At 41.0% G+C, this 26312-nt stretch overlaps 1 protein-coding gene and 1 long non-coding RNA gene across 2 annotated transcripts in view; one reads left to right on the top strand and one right to left on the bottom strand.

The window, feature by feature from the left end:
• The window catches only part of Ifih1 (interferon induced with helicase C domain 1), a 47271-nt gene extending 25722 nt beyond the window's left edge, over positions 1-21549 (bottom strand). The window contains exons 1-3 of the mRNA XM_057755775.1: positions 20729-21549; positions 14991-15159; positions 11840-11986 (exon numbers count right to left, since the gene is read on the bottom strand). Of these exons, the coding sequence (XP_057611758.1) occupies positions 11840-11986; positions 14991-15159; positions 20729-21175 (763 nt within the window). The 5' untranslated portion in view covers positions 21176-21549. The remainder of the gene's footprint in view (positions 1-11839; positions 11987-14990; positions 15160-20728) is intronic.
• Positions 21550-21561: 12 nt separating this feature from the next.
• On the top strand, positions 21562-24454 carry LOC130864918 (uncharacterized). The gene is made up of 3 exons (XR_009056014.1): positions 21562-21747; positions 21863-21989; positions 23814-24454. It is a non-coding gene; the product is annotated as an uncharacterized LOC130864918 (long non-coding RNA).
• Positions 24455-26312: the final 1858 nt, after the last annotated feature.

Below are 26312 nucleotides of genomic sequence, written 5' to 3'. Positions count from 1 at the left end.
CAGTAACACCCAGCAGGAAAGTAAATGTGAGTTCCTGCACATTTGTGATTTGAATTATGTATCTTACCTGTACACATAAATTTTTCTCTCCTGGAAAGAAATCCTAAGCTTAATAACGGCTTTCAAACTCAAATTATTACAGAACCCATGGGGCTGTTTTGTGTATCACGACAGTGGAATGAGCAAAGGGTAGAATTTGATGAAGCATGCAGACCTACTGACCGGTTATGAAATTAACATTTCAGGGATAAATAAACATGAATTTAAAATCTCTAAAAGGATCTTCTCCCAGAGACTATGACTGACGTCTGGCATTACATTCGCTAGAGTCTGGGAGTCTGGAAATGTTTCTCTTTACTATAATTATATGAAGCTGCCATCTACCCAGAGTATGAATGGCAAGTGTATGCCCTTCACCGAGTCCCAGTGCTGCTGTCAATAGTCAGGTCATTTCATTTTGACAACCTTCTTCTTTCTCGTCATTTATCTCCAAAGACGTGGGCAATACCATCATCCAGGATCAGACCTAACATTAAACTGGGAGATGTCAGGGCACAGGACTTCTGGAAGCTGACTTGGAATCAGAAGGATCTGTGGAACTTGCTTTTCGGGTTGGACTGACCCTAGCTTCTATTATGTCAAATGGCTGTGGTAGCAAATACCTTTTTCGATTTGGTAACTACTATGCAATCCTAGACACAATGACCTACTGGCAGAAGAGCTTAATTGAAATGAAAATCAAATGATTGGTATCGTAATAGGGCAGGCATCCCATTTCATAATGTTCTTTATAATTAATTCTATTTCATAATATTTATAACTGGTTAGGCAATTTTCGTTTCTTTTGAAAGCTCGCAAAACACTAATAAGCCAGCCTGGCAGTGGTGGAGCATGCCTTTAATCCCAGCACTCGGGAGGCAGAGGCAGGTGGATCTCTGTGAGTTCGAGACCAGCCTGGTCTACAAGAGCTAGTTCCAGAACAGGCTCCAAAACCACAGAGAAACCCTGTCTCGAAAAACCAAAAAAAAAAAAAAAAAAAAAAAAAAAAAAAAAAAAAACCACTAATAAGCCATCTCAAGATACCTGTCAGTTATTTAAAACTATCAGTGCGACATTTGTTAGCACTGAAATCGAGGAAAACAAGCCCGTTGTATGTAAGTCCAACTTGAGAAGAAGACGATGTACACCTCAAAGTGATCAGTGTGTCCATTCTTTGAAGTGGTTAATTTTCCTGAGCCAGATGAACATAGCTTCAGCGTGGAGATCAGTCTTCGTTGGTCAGTGAGTTTGACAAATGCTTTCAGTAGCTACTGCTACAATGAGGATGTCTTTATCACCTCACAAGTCCCCTTAAGAAGAAGCTTCTTTGTCACCAGTGCCTTCTGGCTGTCCCCTGGTGATCACTGATCTGGTTTTGGGCATCATGGTTCTACCCTTTCCAGAATGCCATAAGTGGATTCATGCAGCATGCAACCCTACATCCTCTTAGAGGGCAGTATCTGAGACTCATCCATGCTTGGTGTGCATCAATAATTTCTTGCATTTTATTGTAGACTCTTGTCCCTATGAAATAGGTACTTGACATGTAAGTTATCTCCCTACAGTTTGATTAAGTCCATTTAGGTTGGGCAGTATCATGGACTTTTAGCCCAAGCTATCTATCAAACATTTAAGACACCGTGCTTAAAAAAAATCAGAAGCTGAGAAAAAAGTTGCACAAAAACGCACCACGGACACACATACTGTTTAAGTATATTAGCGCAACACAAACACACTAATGTGAAAATACTGGGCTTATCAGTTGTCATAGATTAGCTCTGGAACTCAGATCTGAGGAATCCCTCATGATCACACGGGAAAACCTGGATATCTCACAGAGAGATTTTAAATATGGCACTTTGCAATTCCCAGAGGTATGTCTTGTTAGAGGCTCAGAGGCGAGTGTGGGATAGAACTGTCAAGTCGGAGAGCGTTTGGGCAGATGTACTGATGAAAAGAGAATATGATTTGTAAGGAAAAGGCAAGGTGTAAAATGAGATGGGAAAATGTCATTGCGAAGATAATTCCAGTTCTAGACATAGAGGCCAAGATTTCTGTGGCAAAAAAGTAAATTTCGACATACTCTCCGTTTGTTATTTTAAATGTAGAAATGAGAGTTGAAGAGTATACTAAACTGGCTGGGAAAATGCCAATATATACATTCTAGAAACTGAATATTGTTACCATCAAATTTTCCCATGAGTGTAGTGGAAATGGAGTAATATTTGATTTTCCATTTCATTTTCTAATCATTAGCAATTAAACCAAAATCTTAAAATGACTCAGTGTATACAGAGTCAAGATTTCCCCCAGCTTTGAGTCAGCATACATCAGTTTGGGGCGGAGGATTTATACAGCATGTAAATATATTTACTGGTGATAATGCTAATACCAAATGCAGGGTGTGATCAATTGATTTCATTATTTGGGTACTGTGGATTTCACAATCAAATCTGCATTGTTTCAGAAGAACACTAAGCTCAGAGCTTTTCCAGATATAACGCAAATTGTGATATATCATCATCTTCTGCAGTAGCCACACCCATTATCAACTCAATTTTATAGGTGAGAAACCGATATTCAGAGAGGTTAAAGAATTCACCCACATCACCCAGCATCTCACTGCTTTTTACCAATGTCAAGCATGGACCATGATTTGCGTGAAGCTTTGGAAGCTCTGCAACCTTGGTGCTAAATGAAATGAAACTCACTTTGGAAAGTCATTTTCCTTGTAATGTCAAAGTCTCCATAAAAATTAAAACAAGTTGGAGAGATGTTTGCACTTCGCTAATATTTCTGACTCACGGATAGACACAAACTTCCACCTCATCCATCCACACTCATTCTGCACACATATGAAGAAGGGATACTTCTGTCTCCCCGGCACCAAATCAGTTACAGTAACTCTGTTAGTAATGATTGCAACAGTTACAGGGAGAGCACAGAGCCCCACGCTGTGTCATTTGAAGAGGAATCTTCACATGATAAATCCTCACAGCCTCACAAAGAGTTTCCTAAAGAGCATACTTTTATTTGCATGCTTTTATTGTTCTTTCATTGAAATAGAAGTATTCAAAGAAATAAACTAAAGAATAAAGAAAATATTATATCTCCAATAACCCTGAAACTGCCTTCCCTGCAGGTTTTCTGCCTGAATTAAAAAAAAGAAAAAGAAAATCTCTCTCGAACACACACACACACACACCCCTCTCCAGAAAAGCATTATCAAGAAATGTGTTGTTTCACAAAAGAAAAACAAACAAACAAACAATGTTTTGAGTTTATGTATCAAACATTGAATTACTACAACTAATTTACTCAGGATTCTCCTGTTTTGTCTTTGTACTCTTCAAACATGGCGATCTGGGAGGTCCTAATATCCAAAGTCATGTGTGTGTCCTTTTCAAGAAGCCACACAAAACAGAGGGGTTACAGGAGGCAGAGCTTTGCCATGAAGAGAACACGTGCTTTGGAGCCCAGCAAAGTGCCCAGACCCGAATTCAGACACTTCTCACAAGTGCCTTGCTCTTATTTAAAAACATAGATAGTAGCTCCTGTAGAAGCTTATTGTAAGAATGATCCTTTTAAATCAGAAAAAAAAAAAAGAGTTTTGAAGAGAAGTAAATCCAAACTCCTGCAGAGCTGTACGGGACATTGGAGTCATAATGTAAAATATGTTTAATTAACTTTTACATGTGTCATTTTTCCCTAAGGGAATTATCAAAGCCAGCGATGAAATAAATTTGAAAATGAAGTCATTTCTATTAATACAACTGTATGCATCAAACTTATTGGAACCAACAAAAATCATACTTGTTAAATTAAAAGATAGAATGGATTTTCAAAATAAAAAGTTAAAGAGTAATAGCTTCACAAATAAGAGAAGAAAACAACAGCTTTGCTTACAATAACAGTAAATCTCTAAAAGAAGGCTGTAAATTATGGGGGCCAAAATCTCTTGATTTTAGAAACACATTTTGAATATTTTGGTAATAGTCAAAAATATTAACTGGAATCTAAGAAATTTTGTATTTTTAACGTATTATATACCTTAAATACTTTTAAAATATTTTTAAATCGTTCAGAAACCAGAAATTTTACAATAAAATACTGAAAGCGACAACAGGGAAGGGGGTTGGTGAGTTTAGACTCATTTTAATGTAACGTCTGCCCTCTGCTGGAATGTCCTGGTATAGCAAGCTAGGAACAAATAATACTGGGTTTTCTTCAAGGAGCTGGGCTTCCTTAGGTAAAATACAACTTTGCTCCCTGTTTACCCCCAGGTAGACTTTCTCCTAGCCCAGAAACTTTCGCTCTACGGACTCATCTTTTCATCCTTGCCGCAGTCTGTCTGGCACAGCTTCTCCGTGATGAACAGTGGGTTTACATTCTGGCAGGAAACAAGGGCAGCGAAAAGGACCTCCAGGTACCGGAAGAACAATCCCCCTATTGTTGATGGGGACAGGTTCTACACCTCAGCGAATTTCGCCTTCCATGGTAGTCTTATCTATGACCTCGTTGTGGACTTGGACATCCTACCCGCCTTCAGTTCAGTTTCATGATCCTCTTGTCAAAGATTATCCCTAAAGCTTGAAGCATGTCCTCATATTAGCACATACGCAAGACTGCACGGACCCCCCAAATGTGCTTACTTTCGTATTACTAATAATACATATTTTATTTTCTTTAGCAATAACAGTCTTTTCTTTGAGAGGAAATAGATTATTTTTATTTTCAGCTCTATGTATATGGATCTACACACACGCTCACATTTTGGTCTGTCATAGTTCGCTCCGTGTGCCAGGGAACATGTGTTCCCGCAGAATGGAGAGAAGCCACCTCCACCCACCTTGCATATTCTCTCCTGGATCCAAGCTTCTAGGAAATGAGTTCCCCAAAGGGAAAAAAAAAATCTCTCTTAGAACCACAGGCCCACATGGCCATCCGTGGAGCGCCTCTGCTCCTGTTTATAGAAAATTTTTGTGCTGAAATATTTCAGCTAGAATTAAATTTGAATCATGCATAATGATATTGGCTTAAATTGTATTATCTCTGCCTGTTATCCTTTACTCTGGGGTCCGCACACGGAAAGGGGTTATTAAAATACAGGGTCGTGAGGGTGACTTATACCCACCAGAAGGGCTTGTTCCTGTCAATAAATGATGAAGGTAGAATGTTCTAGAGTGGGGTCAATCACAAGTGATGCTCTCCATGACCACACGGGACGTCTTGACATTAACAAGGACTAGGGAGTGTGAGACAGAAGGGCATGAATTGGAAACCTTTTTAGTTCATAGGTGCCTGTCAGAAAGGCTGAAGGAGTTAAACAGCTCCAACCAGACATAAGGAAAGGGCAAACGGAGGTGCACTTAAGGCTTCACAAGTCAAACTCAACAGGACGTTCTTAGGGGGGATTAAAGTGACTGCCAACTTGCGCGGTATAAATCATCTCATGGTGGGCAATGCCAAGCTGTTGGTATGATGCCCCTGGTGATTTCTTAGGACCATTCTCGGAAAAGGTCAGGCAAGCGTTGTGGTGATATTTTCTAAATATCCAGACAAGGTATTGTTGATTTTAAGTGAGTTTTCGCCGTGGGAGAAGCAACTGGAGAAATTACTCAGAGAAACACATCAGCTCTCCTCTGCCTTCAAGGTCTCAACCTCCCGTGACTGTCCTCCCGTATCCTCCCTCATCACGTGTTCTGACACACTTTGAGATTTCTGGTGACCTCTTCAATTGTGATATATGCCCGGTCTGTGATGCTGTCGGTCACCCCTGTCTGTGTGTCTTCTCCGGAACCCTTTAATACCGAGATCTTGTGGCTTTTCTTTCTTCTGCATTGCTTTTCTATAGATCACTGTTTCTTTGGGAGCATGTAATTCATACTTCCGTATCTAGATCATATACCTTTAAAATAAAAATGCAGCCCTTTGGTGCTTGGCCCCTCAGCAATGTGATCCCACCAACTCATTGCTTTCTTCCTGATCTTTGGGCTTTTAGTCCTTGTTCATGTTTCCGAATAGAGAAGGCAGGGTCTAATAATCCAAGTAAAATGTAAAAACCATCACTTTGTTACAACTCGGTTCAAATTTGAAATTTGCAGTTATAAACTGGGGTGGGAATTAACTCAGTCTATGTCAACTACACACTGGAGGCTTTTCTTTCTGAGAAAATGCTCATGGCCTTGCCCTTGAAGTGGAAGTGACTGGCTGATCACCCCGCTAGGGCTGCTGTGCAATTGTGTGTCACATAGCATGCTGAGTTTGAAAAGAACAAGTCCTTTATAAGCACCAATACCATAACACTCCTATTTCTTCCTCTCTCCTCCCTCTCTCTCTATATTCCTATCTACCCTTAAATGACCTCAGTAGCATTGCGGTTTCTTAGCAGTCAGCGATAACTAAATTTAGGAATATATAAAGGATAGCTCACTTAATTTGAGCCAATTCTGAAAAAGTAATATTCTGCCACAGTAAGGATCTTGCTTTAGCGTCAAATGCTGTGGCATTTATTTCTAGAGATCCTAAAAATCACTAGATTTTTCTACGGGATAGTGATAGGGAACATTATTTTGATCCTTAAGTGCAAGGATAAATTTTGTGACACCTTCACAGAAATAAGCATAGACCAAACCCAAGATTGGACTTTCGTCTATAAAAAGGAAAAACAAGACAACAACAACAATAACAAAGTACTGTGACAGATTGGACCAGGGAGAAAGACGCTGTTTTATAAAGGTCAATTTTTAAACCCCTCCTACAGAACATGATCTATGCAAAATATATCCACAATATATTCCAAAGCATAATGTCACCGGATAAACCTAAGGAGCTGAACATATGGGGAATGAAAAAGAAGGTATTACAGTCTGAAAACAAGCAGGTTGGTGAGCTCATTAGCTGGGGTGGAATTTTAAAATCTTCACGTGAACGAATATATAAATCAAAATATACACATGCGTGCTGGGTCATGCGCACTGTGTATTCACACATGGCACGCTAGTTACATTATAATTTTCCACACTGGAACAGAGAGACCCTTTTTCTTTATAAATGTCAAAGCGCCCTCTGCTGACCGTCCTGAGGTACTTGCATTTCTAGAGTCCAAACAAGGCTCTCTGATGGATCCCTTATCCCTTAGAGAAGGAGCAGGACTTGTGGTTCGGTGCCACATAGGATTGTTTCTCCCAAACTCAATGGCATTTTCTTAGCTTGAAATCTCATTTACTGTACATTTATTTTACCAGAGTGCTTTGCTTCCTAAAATATGATAATAAAACACTTGGTGTAAAAAGTAGCTACTCAAGCCGGGCAGTGGTGGCACATGCCTTTAATCCCAGTACTCTGAAGGCAGAGGCAGGCTGGCCTCTGTGAGTTCGAGGACAGCCTGGTCCACAAGAGCTCGTTCTATGACAGGCTCAAAAAGCCACAGAGAAACCCTGTCTCGAAAAACCAAAAAAGTAAATACTCACTTGTTTTGATAAAGCAATAACAGATTTTTAGAAATGACTCCTTAATTTTTCTATAAGTATACAGAATTAAAATAATCCATGGAACTGGTTAAGTCCCTTTGGACTCTTCCATGTAAGTATCAAAATTCTGTGATATTTTCTTGCTCTAAAATGGCCAGAAATCAGAAAGGCCACAGTCAGCAGTCAGAAGTCCCTATCTATCGTTACAACCACACTGACAGTTCCAAAATGCAGCGCAGTTGCTGTCAGAAGCTGCTGTGTTGATTTAGGAAAAATGAAGCTAAAAAAAAACAAAAAACAAAAAACACCTTTGGCTTATTTTAATTAATTAACTGCATTATTTCAGGGATGGGGAGAACCTATCTCTTAAACATGTTTCTTATTTCTGAGAACGTCATACAGGTATACAATACACTATTATTGCTCCCGATTTCTTTCACCTGCTTCCTCTAAAGCCCCCATCCCCCTCAATGTGCCTTCCCCGTATTTTGTGCACGTGCATGTGTGTGTGTGTGTGTGAGAGAGAGAGAGAGAGACTCCATCCAATGCTATCCATTTTAAGCTGGAAGCAGACTATTCTGAGCAGGGAATAAGTAGAGAACTAGGAATGCCAACCCCCAAATGTGTTGAGAGGGCGAAACTACCTTCTAGAACTTTCCACCAGAGAATTCTACTCTTCACCCTTAGGAAGAAGGATAAATGTCATTAAAATTGGTTTAGTGTGAGAGGCTGTGCTGATTGATGAGGTGTAAAAGCAACTCCTGGAGAATCTTCATGTAAAATCTACTCAGTTAATAGACTTAAACACAACAAACAACCAACAACTAAAGAAAGAAAGGAAGGAAGGAAGAAAGGAAGGAAGGAAGGAAGGAAGGAAGGAAGGAAGGAAGAAAGAAAGAAAGAAAGAAAGAAAGAAAGAAAGAAAGAAAGAAAGAAAGAAAGAAAGAAAGAAAGAAAGACTGGTTCAGACATATCCTGGTCTAAAATGACTAACATCTCTTATCTTTTATGTCTGCACATAAAATATCTACATTTACAAAAATTATGTAGATTAAATTATGTAGTTTTGTTTTTCAATATTACTTTAGCAACTACTGGAAATATTAACTCAACATGTTAGAACACGAAATTAAAACACAATGCCTCTGTTAATAAGCTGTGCATACCGTTATGAAAGTATGTATCAGAAACCAAGGTATGCTTTCAGGAATATTCTAATTTTTAATTCTAAGAATGATTAGACAGGCAAAATCCTCTATTAAATTTAGCAGTAAATGCTGTGATCAAAATAACTCCATGGGCGGGATACAGAGCTCAGAGACAAAGCCTTTGCCCAGCAGGAGAGAAACACAGAATGAAAAACCAAACAACTAAATGTGACCTCTCTGGGCTAACAGCACTTCCCAAGTTGTTTTTGTTGGTAATCCTTGGTTCATAAGAGCAAGAAAATGAGCACAAACTAGAAATAACTCGAGCCACGTGTCAGCTGCTGTGTCTAAGGCACAGGCATCGTACAAGTCACCCTTGTCTTTGCCTTGGAAGGATCCAGAAGGACAGGTCCAATCTATTCACAGATGCAGGCACCAGAGGACCCTGGATGGGGATCCAAATGCCCATCCAGCTCACTATACCACCACATGCTCTCTCACTCACATAAACTTGCATATTTTGCCGTTGCCTTCCACTGTACTTGCTGTAAGCGTAGCCGAAGGTGAATTGTGCAGCTGACAGCCCAGAGCGGGAAGCTCTCCGGGGGCTGTGATCTGTTCTGCTGTGCCCCTCACTGCGTGCATAAGACTGAATAGGAGGTCTGGCACATATAGGAAGCCTGTGAGTTTGTCCTAAGTAAGAGAGGTGAAGAAAGGGAAGAGAGGCAGAGAGGCCCATGTGAAAGTATGAGCAGGAAGGAAAGTAAAAGAAAAAGCAAACCAACAAGAAAACAACCCAGCCTTTCCATTCACTAAGTGCGCTATTATGATCCATACTTTCTCACAGGGTCCATGATAAACTTAAGAACATTAATCCTTATATTAAAGAATAACACAGAAATTTAAAGTTCTAGTCTTTATGTTGCCTACATCGGAACTCAGTCTAGACAACTGCAAGCTGATGGGACACCCCTGGATGCTATTCGAGATGCAGGCTAACCTCCCAGCCTCAGCTCAGGTGTTAGCTTTTACCAGCGTGGACTTAGAAGGCAGCTAGTGACACCCAGCCATGTCAGGTGACACCCAGCGATGCCAGGTGGCACACAAAGACTGTTCGGTAACTCATGGAATCCCCACCTCTAGATTTGGCTTTTCTGTAGAATCGGGGTTTCTGAAGGGAGGCACAGGCACTCTCTTGATGGAGAAGACAAGCCTGTAGTATTCAGGCTTCATTAATCCACGATTCATTAATCTATGCCTTAAAGCCTTGTTGCTGCGCGTGTGGTTGGAACCCCATGCAGCAGGTGCCTGTGAGCTCGTGACAAAAGTGGAGTCTCAAGACCAACTCTATATTTCAACAAGACCCCTCCACCAGGAAGGCCTCAGAGGTTTTGCACTTCAAAAAAACAAGACACATTATTATGACCCAGAAAGGTGATTTTGCAAGTTCTTTTGTATACATGAAAATTAAAAAAGAAAACAAGACATCCTAAAAAAAGGAAATTCTAGGGACAGGAAAGGAAGAAAACACAGTGTGCACACAGAGAAATTTCACAACGAATTTCATTGATTTACACAGTTAATATGTATTAGTCATTATACGTTTTAAAACTAAATACTAAAATGGGGTTTAAAAAAAGCACACAAGCCATAAAAAATTATTGATGAGATTGATATCACATATATTTAAATAATTCATATGACCCAGGAGAAAAATACAAATACTTCAAAATAGAGAGATATATACTCAAAAGGGAGGGATTTGCAAAAAAATAAAGTGCAAATCAGAAAAATTCAAATCCATATTCAAACATCAAAATATCAATTTTTATTGCGAAGAATTGGCAGGGGCTGGAAATGATGCCACCCATTCCCAGAGAAAAGGTTTAGGGAGCGGACACCCCTCTAGGTGGGAAGAACACGTAAATCAGCGTGGATTCCTGCAGCGAGAGTGGACACTAAGTATCGGATGTGCTAAAACGGCATAAATCGTTGGACTAGGAACTCCAATTATATATGTTTTTAATGACTCGAGCATGACATAAGTACCGAGGGCTCTAAAGGCATTGCTCATGATGCAGTAATTTGGAAAGACACTTAGTGTCTACACTCATTTAATTGTGTTCAAATGGTGTTACTATTCTTCAGTCAGTAAAAACCCAGAGAAGCGCCTGAAATGAGCACAGCAGAGACTACAGTACTGTGCTCAGATATGCAGAGAGACCGGCAGGAGGCATCCCAAATGGTACCCGTTCTGTATGTGGTGGGAGCAGGCAGGGGTTGTTGCACAGTGTGTTCCTGTGCATCCCAAGCTTTCGGCAGCAGCGCGGCTTCACCACCTCTTTAAATAGAGACTGCGCTAGGAGAGCCAGCTCGGGCTAGTTTAGACCAGGGTGTAAAGGCAAACTGGGACATTTTTAGGAATTTTGTTAGACACAGCTGTTTTTTAAAGTTAGATTGTGAAGATACACAATTTCACGGGTTTCAAAGGGTAGGAAGTACTTAAAAAGCATGACTTATTGTTTATCTGTCTGGATTCCACTGCACTCCTTTCTTATAAAATCAAAATAAAGCTATAGTATTTCCTTCTTCCTTTTGCTCCAACTGGCCTCCTCCCTCTGAAATTCATGACCCTTTATTCTTTAACTGTTTTTGTTACACACACACACACACACACACAAATATATATATAAGTACAGCCTGAGAGTCTGTTTAATGTTGCTTGTATCTATGTTATTAGGGTTGAGTACTTGGTATCGGATAACCAGTTGAGGGCTCACCCATGAGAAATGAATATTAAGTCTCTCTCTCTTCAGTCCTTAACTGCCTGTAGATCTTCATCATTGGTGTATTGGAAAATAATTTGGAAACCATGAAAGATAAGCACACACCAAAGTCAGTTAACATCTTACAATGACCACACACTTCTTAGAAATTGAAATTAGAAGAAAATATGTTCCTATTCATGATAGTAATATTATATCCATTTAAAATATTTAAACCCAAGAGTAACAGTTTTAATTTAACCTTCTCTAAAATAGTATTTTAATAAGAACTCTCATTAATAACAGTGTCCAGATTCTCCCTGTGTCATAGTTCCTGGTGCCATAAATGCACCTGATTCTGATTCTTCTGGAGGGACTAGTTTGTACACACAGGGCGCCTGCATGTGCCAAGTACCTGCTGTCATGGAAGAATCTGCAAAGGAGACCTCCGGTGAAGAATTCTCCGTGTCCCAGGGCTCTGTCTCCAGACTTGACTCATCTAGAGCCTTCAGAACAGACTCATTTGCTTCGGGCCCATCTTCAGGAGGCGAACTCTCCAACTCTGTGAATAGTAAGCATTAGACGTAAATGGTAGGGCAACCCAGTTTTCTGCACGGTGTGTACAGACGACACTGGTGTTTTAAAAATCAAACCGGGGTCTGTTTCCCATACGCTGCACATACTTTCAAACACTGACATTTCAAAAGACCTAGCCCGTGCTACTTCAGAGTAACACAAGGAAACATATTTTTACTTTCAACATGACTACAGTTGAGCATTCGTGTAACAATCAAATTCTATATAAAAAGGCAGGCTAATGAAATACCAATCAAATCACATGGCGAGTGAGATGACTTCCTGTCTGACCACTGTCTTTGGGAAGTCACTCACTGACTTGATGATTGAAAGCTGAATTTAAGGCTGAATTAACAGGAATGCAAACCGGACGGCTTTCTTTAGCTCTTATTTGCCATTTTGTTTCTGTCGCCAGGATCATGCGATGTGCATCTGCTTTAATGTCAGGCTGTCCATGTGTTCTGGGCTCCTGGGGGATTTTTTTTTTAATTGAATGAAGTATTCTATTTTCTCCACTCTTCCATTTTGCCTTTCCTGGTCATTGGCCTCCAGGACACAGGGCTACCCAAGCTGCAGCCATGTGTATAGCCAGCTGCATGAAGGAGCTTAGGAATGCACTCCAACACAAACTCATAAACGGACTTATTACATTATGAGATTTTGGGGGTTTTGCGATCTATTTTTTTTTCATTGTAGCTACAGTCCAGGGTCCTTAGCAAGTGTTTTGCAGACAGCAGTTATGTCGCAATGCTCAAAGGCTGGACACACGGAGGAGGGAAATTAAGAAAATCAAGAGTTTTTATACCTTGTGAAACTTGACTCTACCAGAAGAGCCTGAAACCCTAAATACACTTCTTAAACTCTTTTCAGGTTGGCCCACTCAAGACAGCATGGGGAAAACTCATCCAGCCTTGCATGGAGAATTTCCTAAAGAAAATTAGTGTGGCTTTAGATGATGCTAAATTTGACAGTGTTTATAGCTAGCAACTAGGACATGGCTGTCCTGCTCCTTGAACTCACTGGTACCTCTAAGACATCAGATCCCACCGCCAGAAGAAAGCAGGTCCCTCCACCAGCACCTAATTCAGGCTCCTTCCCTGTACCATATCTGGCTGCTGGTTCTTCTTGCAACGTAGCCTGTCACAGACTAAACCACCCGGTGCAGAACTTCCTGCTAGCCTTGACAGTTTATAGAAGCCAGGGGATTTCCTGAAGTCGCTCTTCCCCGAGCCTCTCTCTAGCTCATTATCCTCTTCTGGAAGGTTCTTCCCTTATTCTTACTTCATTCTTTTTTTGAGACAGGGTTTCTCTGTGGTTTTGGAGCCTGTCCTGGAACTAGCTCTTGTAGACCAGGCTGGTCTCGAACTCACAGAAATCCGCCTGCCTCTGCCTCCCGAGTGCTGGGATTAAAGGCGTGTGCCACCACCGCCCGGCCCTTATTCTTACTTCAAACTACTCTTCTTAGTGCAGTCCCTCTATGGTTCAAAGAGAAGTCCCCTCTTCTGTTTAAAGCCTGTTGTGCTTTTTCCCATACATTGTCTTCTCGTGGGGAGGGACGCCATGAGGCCTCCCACTTCCACATTAATATGGTATTGTCCATATTACCATTAATATTGGTATTGTCGTCCAGGTCTTGTTTAGGTATGATGGGTGTAGCTTTTCTGTCATCTCTAGGAGTCACAGTGTCACAGCAGACTTCCTGGTCCGCTAGCTCCTACAATCTTTATGCTCCCTCTTCAACAAAGTTCCCTGAGCCTTAGGCACAAGAGTCCTGTTTCAGACGCATGCGCTGGGGGTGGGCTCCCACAGTCAGCTGATGTCTGACGACCAGTTGCTGCTTGCAATGGTCTCTGATGCAAAGAGAAGATTTTCGGTGCAGGAGGACTACACTTAGCCAACGAAGCTGAACAAAATGGGTTTGTTGGTTGGGGTTCTTGAGCTAGGTTTTGAGATAGCAGCCGGCAGCCCGATCCGATTTTTGAACCTAGTTGGATTCATCTTTCAGTAAGTCCCTCAAATTCTTAAACTATTCCAAAAAAACCCAACAGCTTCAAGCCCTCAGAGTCTCATCTATGCTCACCTCAAACATGTGACACTCTGTAGTGTTTATTTGACGAGGGTAGGATGGGAAATAACCTTGCCCAGCCGTCTGAAAGAAGTTGTCCTCTTCGGATTGGTTTTCACGTAGCTCATTTCCAGCCTTGCAAAATTCTTTCATGCTTTCTAAGAATTCATGGTAAAAATGATCTGATTTGCACTATCTGAGCTTTTCTACTCTATCTAGCTTTCTGCTTCTGTCTTCTCTAGGTGATGGAGATGACATAGATTAATCAGTATAGACAGTTACAGATAGATACAGATATGGATTAAACCCACGCTTGTAACATTAGTAGAAACAGTAGAACTTTGTGGGTGAGAAACTATGAAATTACTTCCTGACTTAGCCACAGTTCCTCAGTACCATCTTTCTACCTTGCAGAGCCCATGCAGAAAATCGTGTTACTGGTTGAATCATTTTACTAGAATGGACAGAGGAGAGGGACTGCTCACTGCCCAGGTTTCCTGCAACCCCGCATCCTCATCACCTAGAACAGTACCTGTTGCAGGTTCACTGAATGACTGAATAACATACAGAAGAAAAAATGAATTACGCATGTAATGATTATAGTAGTAATAATTAATTTTTTAAATAATGGACTTGTACTTTTTTCTGCATATGGTATTTTGAAACAGGATATATACTATGAAAGGAAAAAAATCAATGAGGAGTTTAAATTAGGTTTATAAGTAAATTATGTAAAAATGTATTATTTTAGAATATTATTATTGAATATTTAAAATATTTATATTAGGTGAAAATTAAATTTATTGGCAAGGATAAGCCTTTTATAATATTCATAAATCAAAAATATATTTTCCTTCAAAACTATCCGTGTCTTTCTAATGTTAAAAGTATTTCCAGGCAGAATTCCTGGTAGAATTAGGAATACCTGCAACGTCTTCGGGACCGCCGGCACCTGTTAGCTCTTGGCAGAGAGCCTCATTCCCAGTTTGGCGAAGAACCTTCAGGAAAGTGGAAAACCAGTTCTCCTTGTGCACGATCCTTCTCAGCAGTTCCCTCACGCCCGACTCGTTCCCAGCGTTCCCCGCAGCAGAAATCTATTATTCCAACAGACGAGAAGGAAGGGGAAATACCTTTTGAGCCCATGAAAAGTGAAAATATTCTGAAGGAAAATCAAGGGGTAGGCATACATATAAACAAAGGCTTATATTCAATCAGTAAAGAAAACGGCAGTATTCCATGCAGCTATTCTAATGTCTGTCAGGAAAAAAAAAGATCATTGAGCCAAATCCTCCTCTAAATATGCACTATATATATATATATATATTTTTTTTTATATATATATTTTAGTCAAGAGAATTTTTTTTTTAAATTAGACTTATGGGGTTGCTCGGTGGTTAGAGGCACTTGTCAGGCTGGTGGGGTTGCTCGGTGGTTAGAGGCACTTGTCAGGCTGGTGGGGTTGCGTGGTGGTTAGAGGCACTTGCTACAGGGCTTCATGTGCTGCTTCACTCCCAGACCCTACATGGTAACAGGGGAGAAACATTTCTCACAAACTGTCCTCTGACCTCTACACACACATATCATGGTACATTTTCTCTGTGGTTCTCACCACAAACTAAGCTTCAAAACAAAAATTTTAATAGAAAGGAAATACTAATTAATTGAGAGATTGATAAATGCTCTGCTTGAGCTTCTGTGACCAAAGCCAAGAGAAACTATCTTCAATCTGTATTCATGTTAAGGACTCCTGTGTGTCTATGTATACATCTGTGTGTATCTGTGTGTATCTGTGTGTTATGTGTATATCTCTATGTGTGTCTGTGTGTTTGACTGTGTGTGCATCTGTGTGTCTATGTGTATGTCTCTGTGTGTGTCTATGTGTATGTCTGTGTGTGTATCTATGTGTCTGACTGTGTGTGTATGTCTATATGTATGTCTGTATATCTGTGTGTGTCTGTGTGGTGTGGATATGGGTGTACACTTGTGTACTTCTCTGTGCATGCATGTGTGAAGGCCAGAAGCTAAACTTTGCTGTCTTTCTTATTAGCTTCTTTTCTTTATTTGAGGGGGTAACTGAACTAGGAACTTGCTATTTTTGGCTAGACTGGCTGGTCAGTGAGTCACCAGGTCTCCCTGTCTCTGTCCAGCAGAATATTAAGACATTTCTTTTCCATATATTTTGGGTTTGCTATTTTCTTTTAACCCATGAGGTTTATAAAAGGGGAACCAAACATTTCATGGCCTCTTCCTTAACTGTTACCACTTTGGAACTAAGTAGTTAGTGACACAGATTTATCTTCCTGCTTATTTAATATTTACAATAGTTATCACTGCAATGAAAACATTTTCCAAATTTTTGCACATTCAATATTGTAAGAATATTCCTTTGGAGGCATTTTTAGCCCATCTTCCCCACAGCATTTTCTAAGGAGTTTCTTGCTCAATCCTAGTGTTTACTAACTTTGGGAGTAGTCTCATAATGTAAAATCTTTGTCTGTTCTGAACTTTGTGAGATTGTTATTGTTTTCTGGTAATCAGAAGTGTAATCACTACAAATGCACACAGGACTGATCTCAGATTCTCATTTTTAACTCAACATCCCCATCTTTCTAACCCCCTCCCCCCCATCCTTTAAGCTGCTTTAACTATGTCTGACAGAAGCAATCAGAATTTTCTCAGGGCAGTGACTAAAGCATTGCAATCAACATCCTTTTTTAAATTCTATGTGTATTCTAGTAACCAAATTTCCTTCAACTGTTACTCTGTCAAGTTTAGGTTTCCTGCAGAATCTGAGATTTCCTACATTCATTGCCTGGGCATTTGAGGATCATGACGCTATACTTTTCCCCAAGGACTTTTAATTCTTGAATGTGAAAATACATCTATTACCTATTTTTTTTCTTTCACCAATGTCCTCAATTTTTAGTATATTCCCTTTCTAGGTGTTGGAAAGCACATCAGCTGAAGTGATCATATGTTCCTATGTATGTGTTTTGCTTACTCTGCTCTCTTAAAATATGGCAGTGATATTTAAATCCCAACAGATAAAAACAATGACTTTAATTCCCAGGAGGTTCATATCAATTTATAATTGTAGCAAGACATAAAAGTATCCCCTCCCCAAACTGGAATTTTTCCTTGTGAAATTAAAAAATGTTCGTATGTGAATGCCATGTAAACTAATTCATGGAATAAAAAGTGGATGAATTTGTGGATAGCACAGTTCACTTCTTGAATATTCTAAACTTTTCAGCAGACGTAAGTGGAGAAAACACAGCAATTTTCATAAAGTACTGAATTTCCAAGACAATTACTCTGTTTAGTACAAAAGTTTTCTCTTTCACTTGTACTTTTTACTTTTTTGCCCCGAAGAATCCTGTCCTTGCTAATTTGCCTAATAATACAATACTTGAGGGGAAAACTTAGTTGGGCATTTGACTCATATTGAAAGAACTAGACTCAGTGTCTGTCTGGGATAGCATGGGGTCTTAGTTTTTCATGCAGATGAAGGGCCTAAGACCTCCAAGACTACAGGTGTTTAGTGAAGTCAGCCAGCGCTAAATCATGCACCTGTCTCTCCCTATAACATTATGGACAATGCTATAATATGAAATGTGATCACTTTTGTCTCAGAGCTCTTTTGTGATCTGTGTTGATGAAGTTGCTACTACATATGCTGAAAAAAAAATGGGAAAAAAGATCATTCTATTTTGATTATCTATAAAATGGCTCTAGTGGGCCTAGCTTTAATGCAGGAACCTTAAACTAGGAAGGCTAGTTTAAGCTAGCTCTGGTTAACCCTACAACATAAACACCATATAAGCAGTGCCCTGATTAATTAAGTAAGGATTAAATTTAGATGTCTTTTTGAAATTACCAAAGTTCAATTTGGAAATTTAATGCCCACCAACCATTTATTTCCCAGCATTTTATCATATTCATTATTGTACATCTTCAACTCAATTTTTCTTTTTATTTCTTATTTTTCTTTCTACTTTTTGTTGTTGTTTGTTTTTTTGCCAATAAACTCAAATACCAATCAAATTATGAAAATACTAGAACTGGCTAGTGTCTAGGTATTTAGAAGGCAAAAGTTTCTCTTTCAAATCAATTTAATTTACAGACATTAAGAAGTGGGTCTTTATGTGAGAAATTTGCCTAAATCCCTGAAATTTTACCCCTAAATTAAAGAGTGAAATGTGTGTGATCAAACTCAATAAAATTTTCATATCAAAATCATGGATCATTTATGAAGCTTTTCCTTTAATATTTCTCAGTTAGTACTGATGTGAGGTTAGAAATTATTTTGCTATTCATTTTCTCAGGTAAACTTAGGACCAGGGCACCAAATCTCACATCCAGCAAAACAAAGACAGACCTCCATGCTGTACCTTCCCATTTTAAATTCTTATGATCGTCCCATCCCACCTTGGTGTGGTAAGGTAGACATTTGATGACCCTGGGATCAGAAGAGATTCCTCCAAATGTAACACTTCCTTCCCATTGGGCTTCAGTTTACTTTTTGAGCTGACAATGCACAATAAGGCACGAGGAACGATTACAGACACCTCCAGAGCCACCCCTGCTCCTCCGCCTCAATCGATAGCTCTTCCTTCTCTCAGGGATTCCTTGGAAATGTGAAACTGGGAGAAAGTTTGGGTTGTTTTTGCTTAACGGCTGCCAGTACACCCAAGTCCTTTTACTACCCTTCTTCTCCGTGTCAAATCCCTTACATTACTGCTAGCTGCCTCCGAGCTTGCCAGAATCAAGAACTTGGATAAAATGTGGCTGGCAGCCATTCAACCCAGGCAAGACAAAAGTGATGCTGATCGGCAGAAGTATTTAGAGTAAACAAGGATAAGTGCTGCTTCTCTGGCACTCGGGACATCGTACCACCAAACACAAACAGCTCTGTGGTGTGACTGGACGCTGTTGCTTCTGGACTTCCTAACAGCTACTGTGGCTGGAAATGCCATCTCCCATCTCCAGCTGGCTTGGAGGCTGCATACTTTCTTCCAAATTAAGATTCTGCCACCGTGATGTACACATTTGTCATATCCAGCTGGACTACTATAATGCGTTCCAGTCAGTTCTCAATACACAAAGTGATGCAAATGCGACCGACGACAGCGAAAGGAAGTGACTTGTTGGAGAGACCGGACACCTAAATGTGACATGTATTTGGCTCTAGGAAGGTGTTGGTGCTGCTGATTCTACAAAATACCGTTGATATTAGTCACCAAAGGCCAAGTCTCCTCATAGGCGAGACGCCCGTAGTCTACAATGGAGATACAACCAATGAAAGGAAGAAAATGTCAAAACCGTAGCACAGTGTACATAAAGCCTTTGATTTACAGCAATGGGCTATTTGTCCACCTGTTTTCAAAATAAAGACTTTAAATTACATTTTATTTTGTTTTTAATTATGTGTCTGTGGGAGCAGTGGTGGAGTTCGTGTACATGGGTGTAATTCAGGTGGAAACTATGGGCACCAGGGATTCCCTGGGTCTCCAGAAGTTAGAGACATCTGACATGGCCACTGGGAACTAAATTCCCATCCTCTGCAAGAACAGCACTTGCTATTAATCACTGAGCCACGTCCCCAGCCCCCAAAGAAGGCTTTCGACGTGCAACACTGGGCAAGGCGGATGCAGAGAGTTCAGCATTTATGTAGCACGTGGACATCTCCACTCTCGGACAGACTACTAACACTATATTAAGTCACTGTTTAACAAGTAATACTCCAAAAAGGTAATCTACCCCTGCACTGGTGTGGAACACTAAGGCTGGTAGGTAGCATGTGTTTGTCAGCTGACTATCTCTGAACTTGACTGAATTCTGGAAAATATGGAAACTTCGATTAAAGAAAAGAGAGAAATGAGATGTGATGTGATTTTTCATTTGGACCAAGACTTAATAAGATGTGCATACTATTTAAGACACGGATGAGGACCATTAGCGACCTGATAATACATATTTTAGTTTTATAGTCCAGATTACCTCTACCCAACTGTAAAAAAAAAAGCCATAAAAGAGTATATAAGCAATGAGAAAAAGAGTTTCAATAAAACTTATGAACACTTAAACTTGAAAAAGCAGATAGCTAATTATCTTAGTTGGTTTTTTTGTTTGTTTGTTTGTTTTTTGGTTCTTTGGGACAACGTTTCTCTGTAGCTTTGGAGCCTGTCCTGGAACTAGCTCTTGTAGACCAGGCTGGTCCTACAAGAGCTCACAGAGATCCTCCTGCCTCTCTGCCTCCTGAGTGCTCGGACATGCGCCACCACCGCCCAGCTTCCTTAGTTGGTTCTTAAAATACAGGTAGAAGGCTGGATGCAACAATGGGGCCATAGTTTGCTGAAGGCTATTCTAGGAAGTATGTGGGTTAATTCATCAAACTCAATGTCACCTGGACATGATGAGTCATAATGATGGTAGATACACTTCTGTTCTTCCTGGGAGACCAAGAGTGAATTGTTTAACTTACTTGGTCTTTCTCATCTGTTAAATTGGCAGGCCCTCTGTGGGTTATTTTGAAGATGAACCATAAAAGAAGGGGCGGGTCTGCCCAAAGAAGTCAAAGGTCACTCTCTATGGGGAAACACACAAGCAACCCTGCTTTGCAAAATCTTCCATGAACCCATCTCCATCTAAAGCGACACCTACCCGATTTCGGTCCTCAACTGTCAACAGTTCCATCTCCACACAAGTATCCAAGACATCGTTAATCAGGAGCTTGTCCACCAAGGTAGGTTGAAGGAGGTTCAGTAGCTGGAGACATTCGTCATGGGCGGTCTCATAGGAAGGAGAGGGGAGATCATTGGGTCTGACATAGCGGGCGGCTAGGGAGCTGCCACTGTGCTCCAGGGCCTCCACAAACATCTGCGTCCAGCCCGGCGGCCACTCCCCCTTCTCCAAGGTGCTCAGCAGCAGTTCCGCAGCGCTGGTGTTCCCACTGGTGGTGGCCTGCTTCAGAATCTGCTCTTTGGTTTCTGCGGTCAGAAAGGTCAGGTAGTCCAGCACCGGCTCCACCTGAAAGGACCTTTTCAACCTGGTCCTGAAGATTAAGATGAGATAGCGGAAGCTGTCCTCTGCAGAACAGACGTTCGACATCCTTGGTTCTCACGGAAAGGGAGAGGAGTCTCCTCGGCGGGCGGGAGGGCGGACGATCCACAGGTGGGCGTGGGTCCCCGACAACGCTGCCTGGTAGCTGCAGGTACTGGTGGCTTCAAGTGGATCGATTGGTGGTTCCTGGCGGGGGGGGGGAGGGGGGGCAGGAATGCGCTGCAGCAGGTGGATGTAGACTCCGGACCACTCTCGCTCTGCGACTGATGCGCTCTGGTCGCCCTCGCAGGGAGTTTTAAGAGCTGTGTTCCACCCACAGGTCACAGAAGTTGCAGGTTCGGTTTCTGTTTCGATTCTCTTCTCCGGACTTTACGAACGTCAAAATCAACTTCCGGGCCAGCGAATTAGTTTCGTGAAGGAGGAGGCGGTCCGTAGATGCAGCCGGTTAGGCAAGAACTTTTGTCAAGATCACCACGGGGAAAGTGGGAAACCGGAAGGGAAAGCGAATTCTCCCTTGTGTTGAGAAAGCAGGAGATGCTCTGTAATATTTATTTGCGCATATTTTTTTTCGTCCCCGTGGTGTGTTGTTTACAAGACCGGACTCACTTCTCAGTTACCATGTAGGGGGCAAGGAAGATCTCAGGGCAGGGGGAGGGGGGCGGGATGAGGAATTGCCTAAACCCTGATGGGGAAAAAAAAAATGAGTTACTCTCCTTTGTGGGGGTCGACGGGTAGGAGCGGAACCGATGAAGGGAGGATCCAGAAGAATGGAACTCCAGGAGGCGCTTCTGCACCCTAGGAACTGTAAACTTCACACCCAGTGGGGTCCCAAGAACTAATTTGTTCCTCCCAGAACTGGAACGTAAGTATAAAATGTGAACTCTATCTAAACAGCTTTATTTTCTCCTGCTTTGATGGGTAGTATGATATTTATACAGCTTTGACCTGGGCTTGCCTGATGACAGATGCAGGCTGACTTTAGCCACCAACTCAGTTTAGGAGGAAGCCAAGACCGACAGCTTCCTATCTTCCAGTATGTAAGTTCCCTGTGTTCCTTAGTAAACAACTCTCTTATAATAAAACAAAACAACAACAACCAAAACCCTCGACAACTTATTTTTGATATAGCTGCCATTCTTTTCTTGGATTCAATACAACAAGTTTTGGCTGAAGCGTCTAGGAACTTAATTAGCAACTAATGTACTGCCTTGTAGTAAACATCAACATTTGTCTATGTCATGAGAGGGAGGGAAAAAGACATTCGCAGTGAAAAAGGAAAGATATACCCAGCAGCTTTGTCTTAATACAGAAGCTGCCCCAATGTGAGTCTGTGGGCTGCTGTCCACCAAGCGGACCAAATATGGAGGTACCATATGACCAAATATGGAGGTACCATATGACCAAATAAGGAGGTACCATATGACCAAATACGGAGGTACCATAACACTTTGACTAGAACACACTAGTCCAGATTTATATGGAGAAAGGAAGTTATCCAAAAGACATGTTTGGGAAAACTAATCTGTTAGGGAAGAGTATTCACTGAAATCTGACGAAGCTGGGGAGGACTGGGGATTATTTAAAAATAGTAAGGGAGCTGCAGCATTTTCATGAGCCTCATGACACAATTCATGATAACCACAGCAGTACTTTCTACCATGCCCTCATGTGATTCGCTAGTTAATAGAACATAACCAAGTCTGCCCTAAAGGATGGTACACTGCAGCCTGTAAAACGTTTACTGGTACCATGTGATGGTTTCTGCCCTGAACAGGAGTTGTCAGTTGACCACCGGGGCAGGTCTCATGTCAGATATACAAGTAAAGTTGCCCAAGTGATTAGGGGCATGGCCTTGCAGGCTCTTGCCCTTCTGTTTCTTCATAAAATGCTAATATTTCATTATTTCATTTTGGGGCTTGACTTCGTATCTAGTTAGAATTCATTTTAGTTCTCGAATCTGCAAAAGGCATCTTTTTGAGCAATTACCAGAATGATTTATCCAGTTCCCCAGCCGCCTGTGTATTTTATTCAATATGGTACAGCAGAAATTGACCATTAAACCAAAAATCAGTCTAGGCCCCAGCATTTCCCCCCATCTTCTGAGTAGTCAGTCAGAAAGGGACTGCTGGCCGGATATGGGGAAATGGTGTCATTCTGATCATGCTAAAGACCCTGGTGAATAGAGGGTCCAAGTAGATGATTAAATGTTGGTATTGAAATATTATATCATTCATTTCTCACCTCAAAACCGTCACCAAGTATATGTCCATCTTTTTTCTAAAAGTTGTTAGTAACATGAAGTTCCTATCCCTATTGCACCCATATACCAAAGGAGAATGGATAGATAATAATAATAATTTTAAAATATCCCATGTTCCAGATCAGGATAACTGTTAGGAAGATAAGCTAAGACTAGGCTGTTGATGCAGGGTTGTGTCACGGGTTGGTTTGATTTCCTATCTACATGTCCTTACAGTCTCTCACAATCAGCACTCCGTGAAAGTCATCAAAGCCCATTTTGTGTTTCTCTTCAAATGAAAGTCATTAGCTGACTGACGACTGAGTTGGCGCCAGAGGGAGAATAGACGGGAACCTCTTTTTCTAAGACTCAATCATAATTCTGATAGTACCCCTTCTATAGAAATGATGGTAAGAAAGTTAAATTCCTCTCACAATTTCTCAACAGTTATCTCTGCCGAACCAGTAAGATTGCTCTGCAAGTAAAGATGTGTGAAGAACAGAACCCACATGGTGGAAGGAGAGAACTGGGTCCTGCAAGTTGTTCTCTGAGGTCCCCATAATCACACACACAGACCACGAACAAATCATTGGAAAAAAATATAATTTTTCTCCTCCTGTAGTTTTGCGCGATGATTTATCTTCTGCACTCCCCCGCCCCTTATTTAAGTGTTTCCCTTTCTTAGATTTTCTTTGCTTTTACTTTCATCCGTGTTTCCTCAGTACTAAGTTTCTGTTTCTTTTCTCCTTTGGGAAAGACTGCTGACCTGTGTTTTCTTTTCGTCATGTACAGAACTGCCTATTTTTTTGAAAAAACCCCAAAGATCCGTTTCAGGCCCTGTTCGTTTCAAGTTACTCTTGAGCATCTTGTCTAAATGGTAACATGGGAAGATGCTAGACTAGAGATTCCTATTCTTTCCAAGTTTTCATTAGAATTTTTAAAATTGCCTTTCTTGAACCACCGGCCCCCAAATCATCACACAGAGATGTTTTGTTACTAGTTATGAATGCTTGGCTGTATCTTATGCTTGTCTCACTAGCCCTTATCACTTAATTTAACCTGTTTCTCTTCATCTGCATTTTGCCTAGGGAGTTTTTACCTTTCTTTCTTTCTTTCTTTCTTTCTGTCTGTCATATTTTTCTGCTTCCTTTGTGTCTAACTTGCGGGACCCAGGCTTCTCTCTTTCTTTCTTCCTCGCTCTATCCCAAGCCTAGATTCCTCATCAGACTTATTCTGTCTGTCCACCAGCCCCACCTATCCCTCTATGCCTAGCTATTGGCCATTTAGTTTTTTTTTTTATTAGACCTATTAGGTGCCTTAGGCAGACAAGGTGAAACAATAACACATCTTTACATAGTTAACCAAATGTAGCATAAACAAAAGGCGCACACCTTTACGTAGTTGAAGTAATATTCTGCAGCATAGACAAATCTTTACACAGTTAAAGCAATAGTCCACAACAAAAGATAGGACAGTCAAGATGGCTCAATCAGCAATGGCATTTGCCACCAAACCTGACAACCTGAAGTTGACCCTGTACCCACATGGTGGAAAGGGAGAGTCACTTCCTACAACTTTGTCCTCTGACATTTTCATCCTTCTAACACACACACAATAAATAAATCTAAGAAAGAAGCAGAGATGGTCATGGCTGCCACATAATATAATATCCACATGAAATAGCAGTAGTTTGTTTTAAAGAAAATTACATTAAATCCAGTTTTATGAGCAAATCCGCTAAGTGAATCCATTTTGTATTTGTTTACTAAAGAAAGAACCCACTGTATTTACGTTATTTAATCTTAGCCTAGCGGTATAAGATCATTATACGTGGACACTCTGACTTCAGGGTGCCCAAGTGCACATGTTTGCATTGTTTGCTTAATTCCTGTGTGATTTGCCTATCAGTAAAAGGAATAACACCAGTGCCATGTTCTGAGGTTGTTCTAAGGATGGATTGCAAGCTACTTACCACAAGTCTTGGAATGTTCATATACTCAGCAATGACTCAGTTCTTTAATAATACCGAGTCTATGAAGGCAATTGTTTAGTTATGGACATAGCCATTCAACTGAGATTTAGCTAGGATCCCTTTGTATAAGGGATCTTTATAGGCTGACTCGGAGGTATTCATTAAAGGGATATTGTTATATTTTTATGTTTCCAAAAGAATTAATAGCCCTGCCTTAGTTACGGTTTCTATTGCCGTGATGAAACACCATGGCCAAAGGATGTTGGTGAGGGAAGTGTTTACTTCAGCTCGCACATCCTGAACAGACTTTTCTGAAGAGCAGCAATCAGGGCAGGAAGCTGGAGGTAGGAGCTGATGCCGAGACCGTGGAAAGATGCTGCTTACTGACTTGCTCTCCATGACTTACCCAGTCTGCTTTCTTGTAGAACCCAGGAGCATCAGTCCAGGGGTGGCACTGCCCACGATGAATTGGGCCCTCCCACATTCCTTCCTAGCTGGTCCAACCTGTTCCCACCTCCCTGCTCTCCTTGAAATGATTGACTGTGCTCCTCTCTACTGTAAACCAATCACAAATCCCACTCCTTTAAATTGCTATGTCGCGTATATGCACACAGATGTTTAAGCTCAGCTGGGATGTTAGGTTGGGTGACTCAAATGTTTCATTAAATTTCATTGCTGGCACATGTTGACGAATGCTTAATCAAGTGTCATAAGCGTTGGTGCTGTGGTGTCTGAGTTCACTGGGAGAAACCAAAGACTAAAGCTCAATTCAAGTTTGGATTAAATGAGTTTGTTCTTACTGTTATAAGGATAGCGGGGGGGGGGGACAGGGGTGGTTGGAGAGATGACACAGTGGTTAAGAGCACGAACTGCTCTCCCATAGGACCCAGGTTCAATTCCCAGCACCCACATGGCATATGAACATAAAGTACCAAGGCACCATCTTTGGAAGCGAAGACTGAGGCTTTCATCAT

Source organism: Chionomys nivalis, chromosome 22, assembly GCF_950005125.1.
Source record: "Chionomys nivalis chromosome 22, mChiNiv1.1, whole genome shotgun sequence".
In the NCBI taxonomy this organism is placed as follows: domain Eukaryota; kingdom Metazoa; phylum Chordata; class Mammalia; order Rodentia; family Cricetidae; genus Chionomys; species Chionomys nivalis.
Note: the sequence above shows the minus strand (reverse complement) of the source record. Positions and strands in the feature narration are given on the sequence as shown.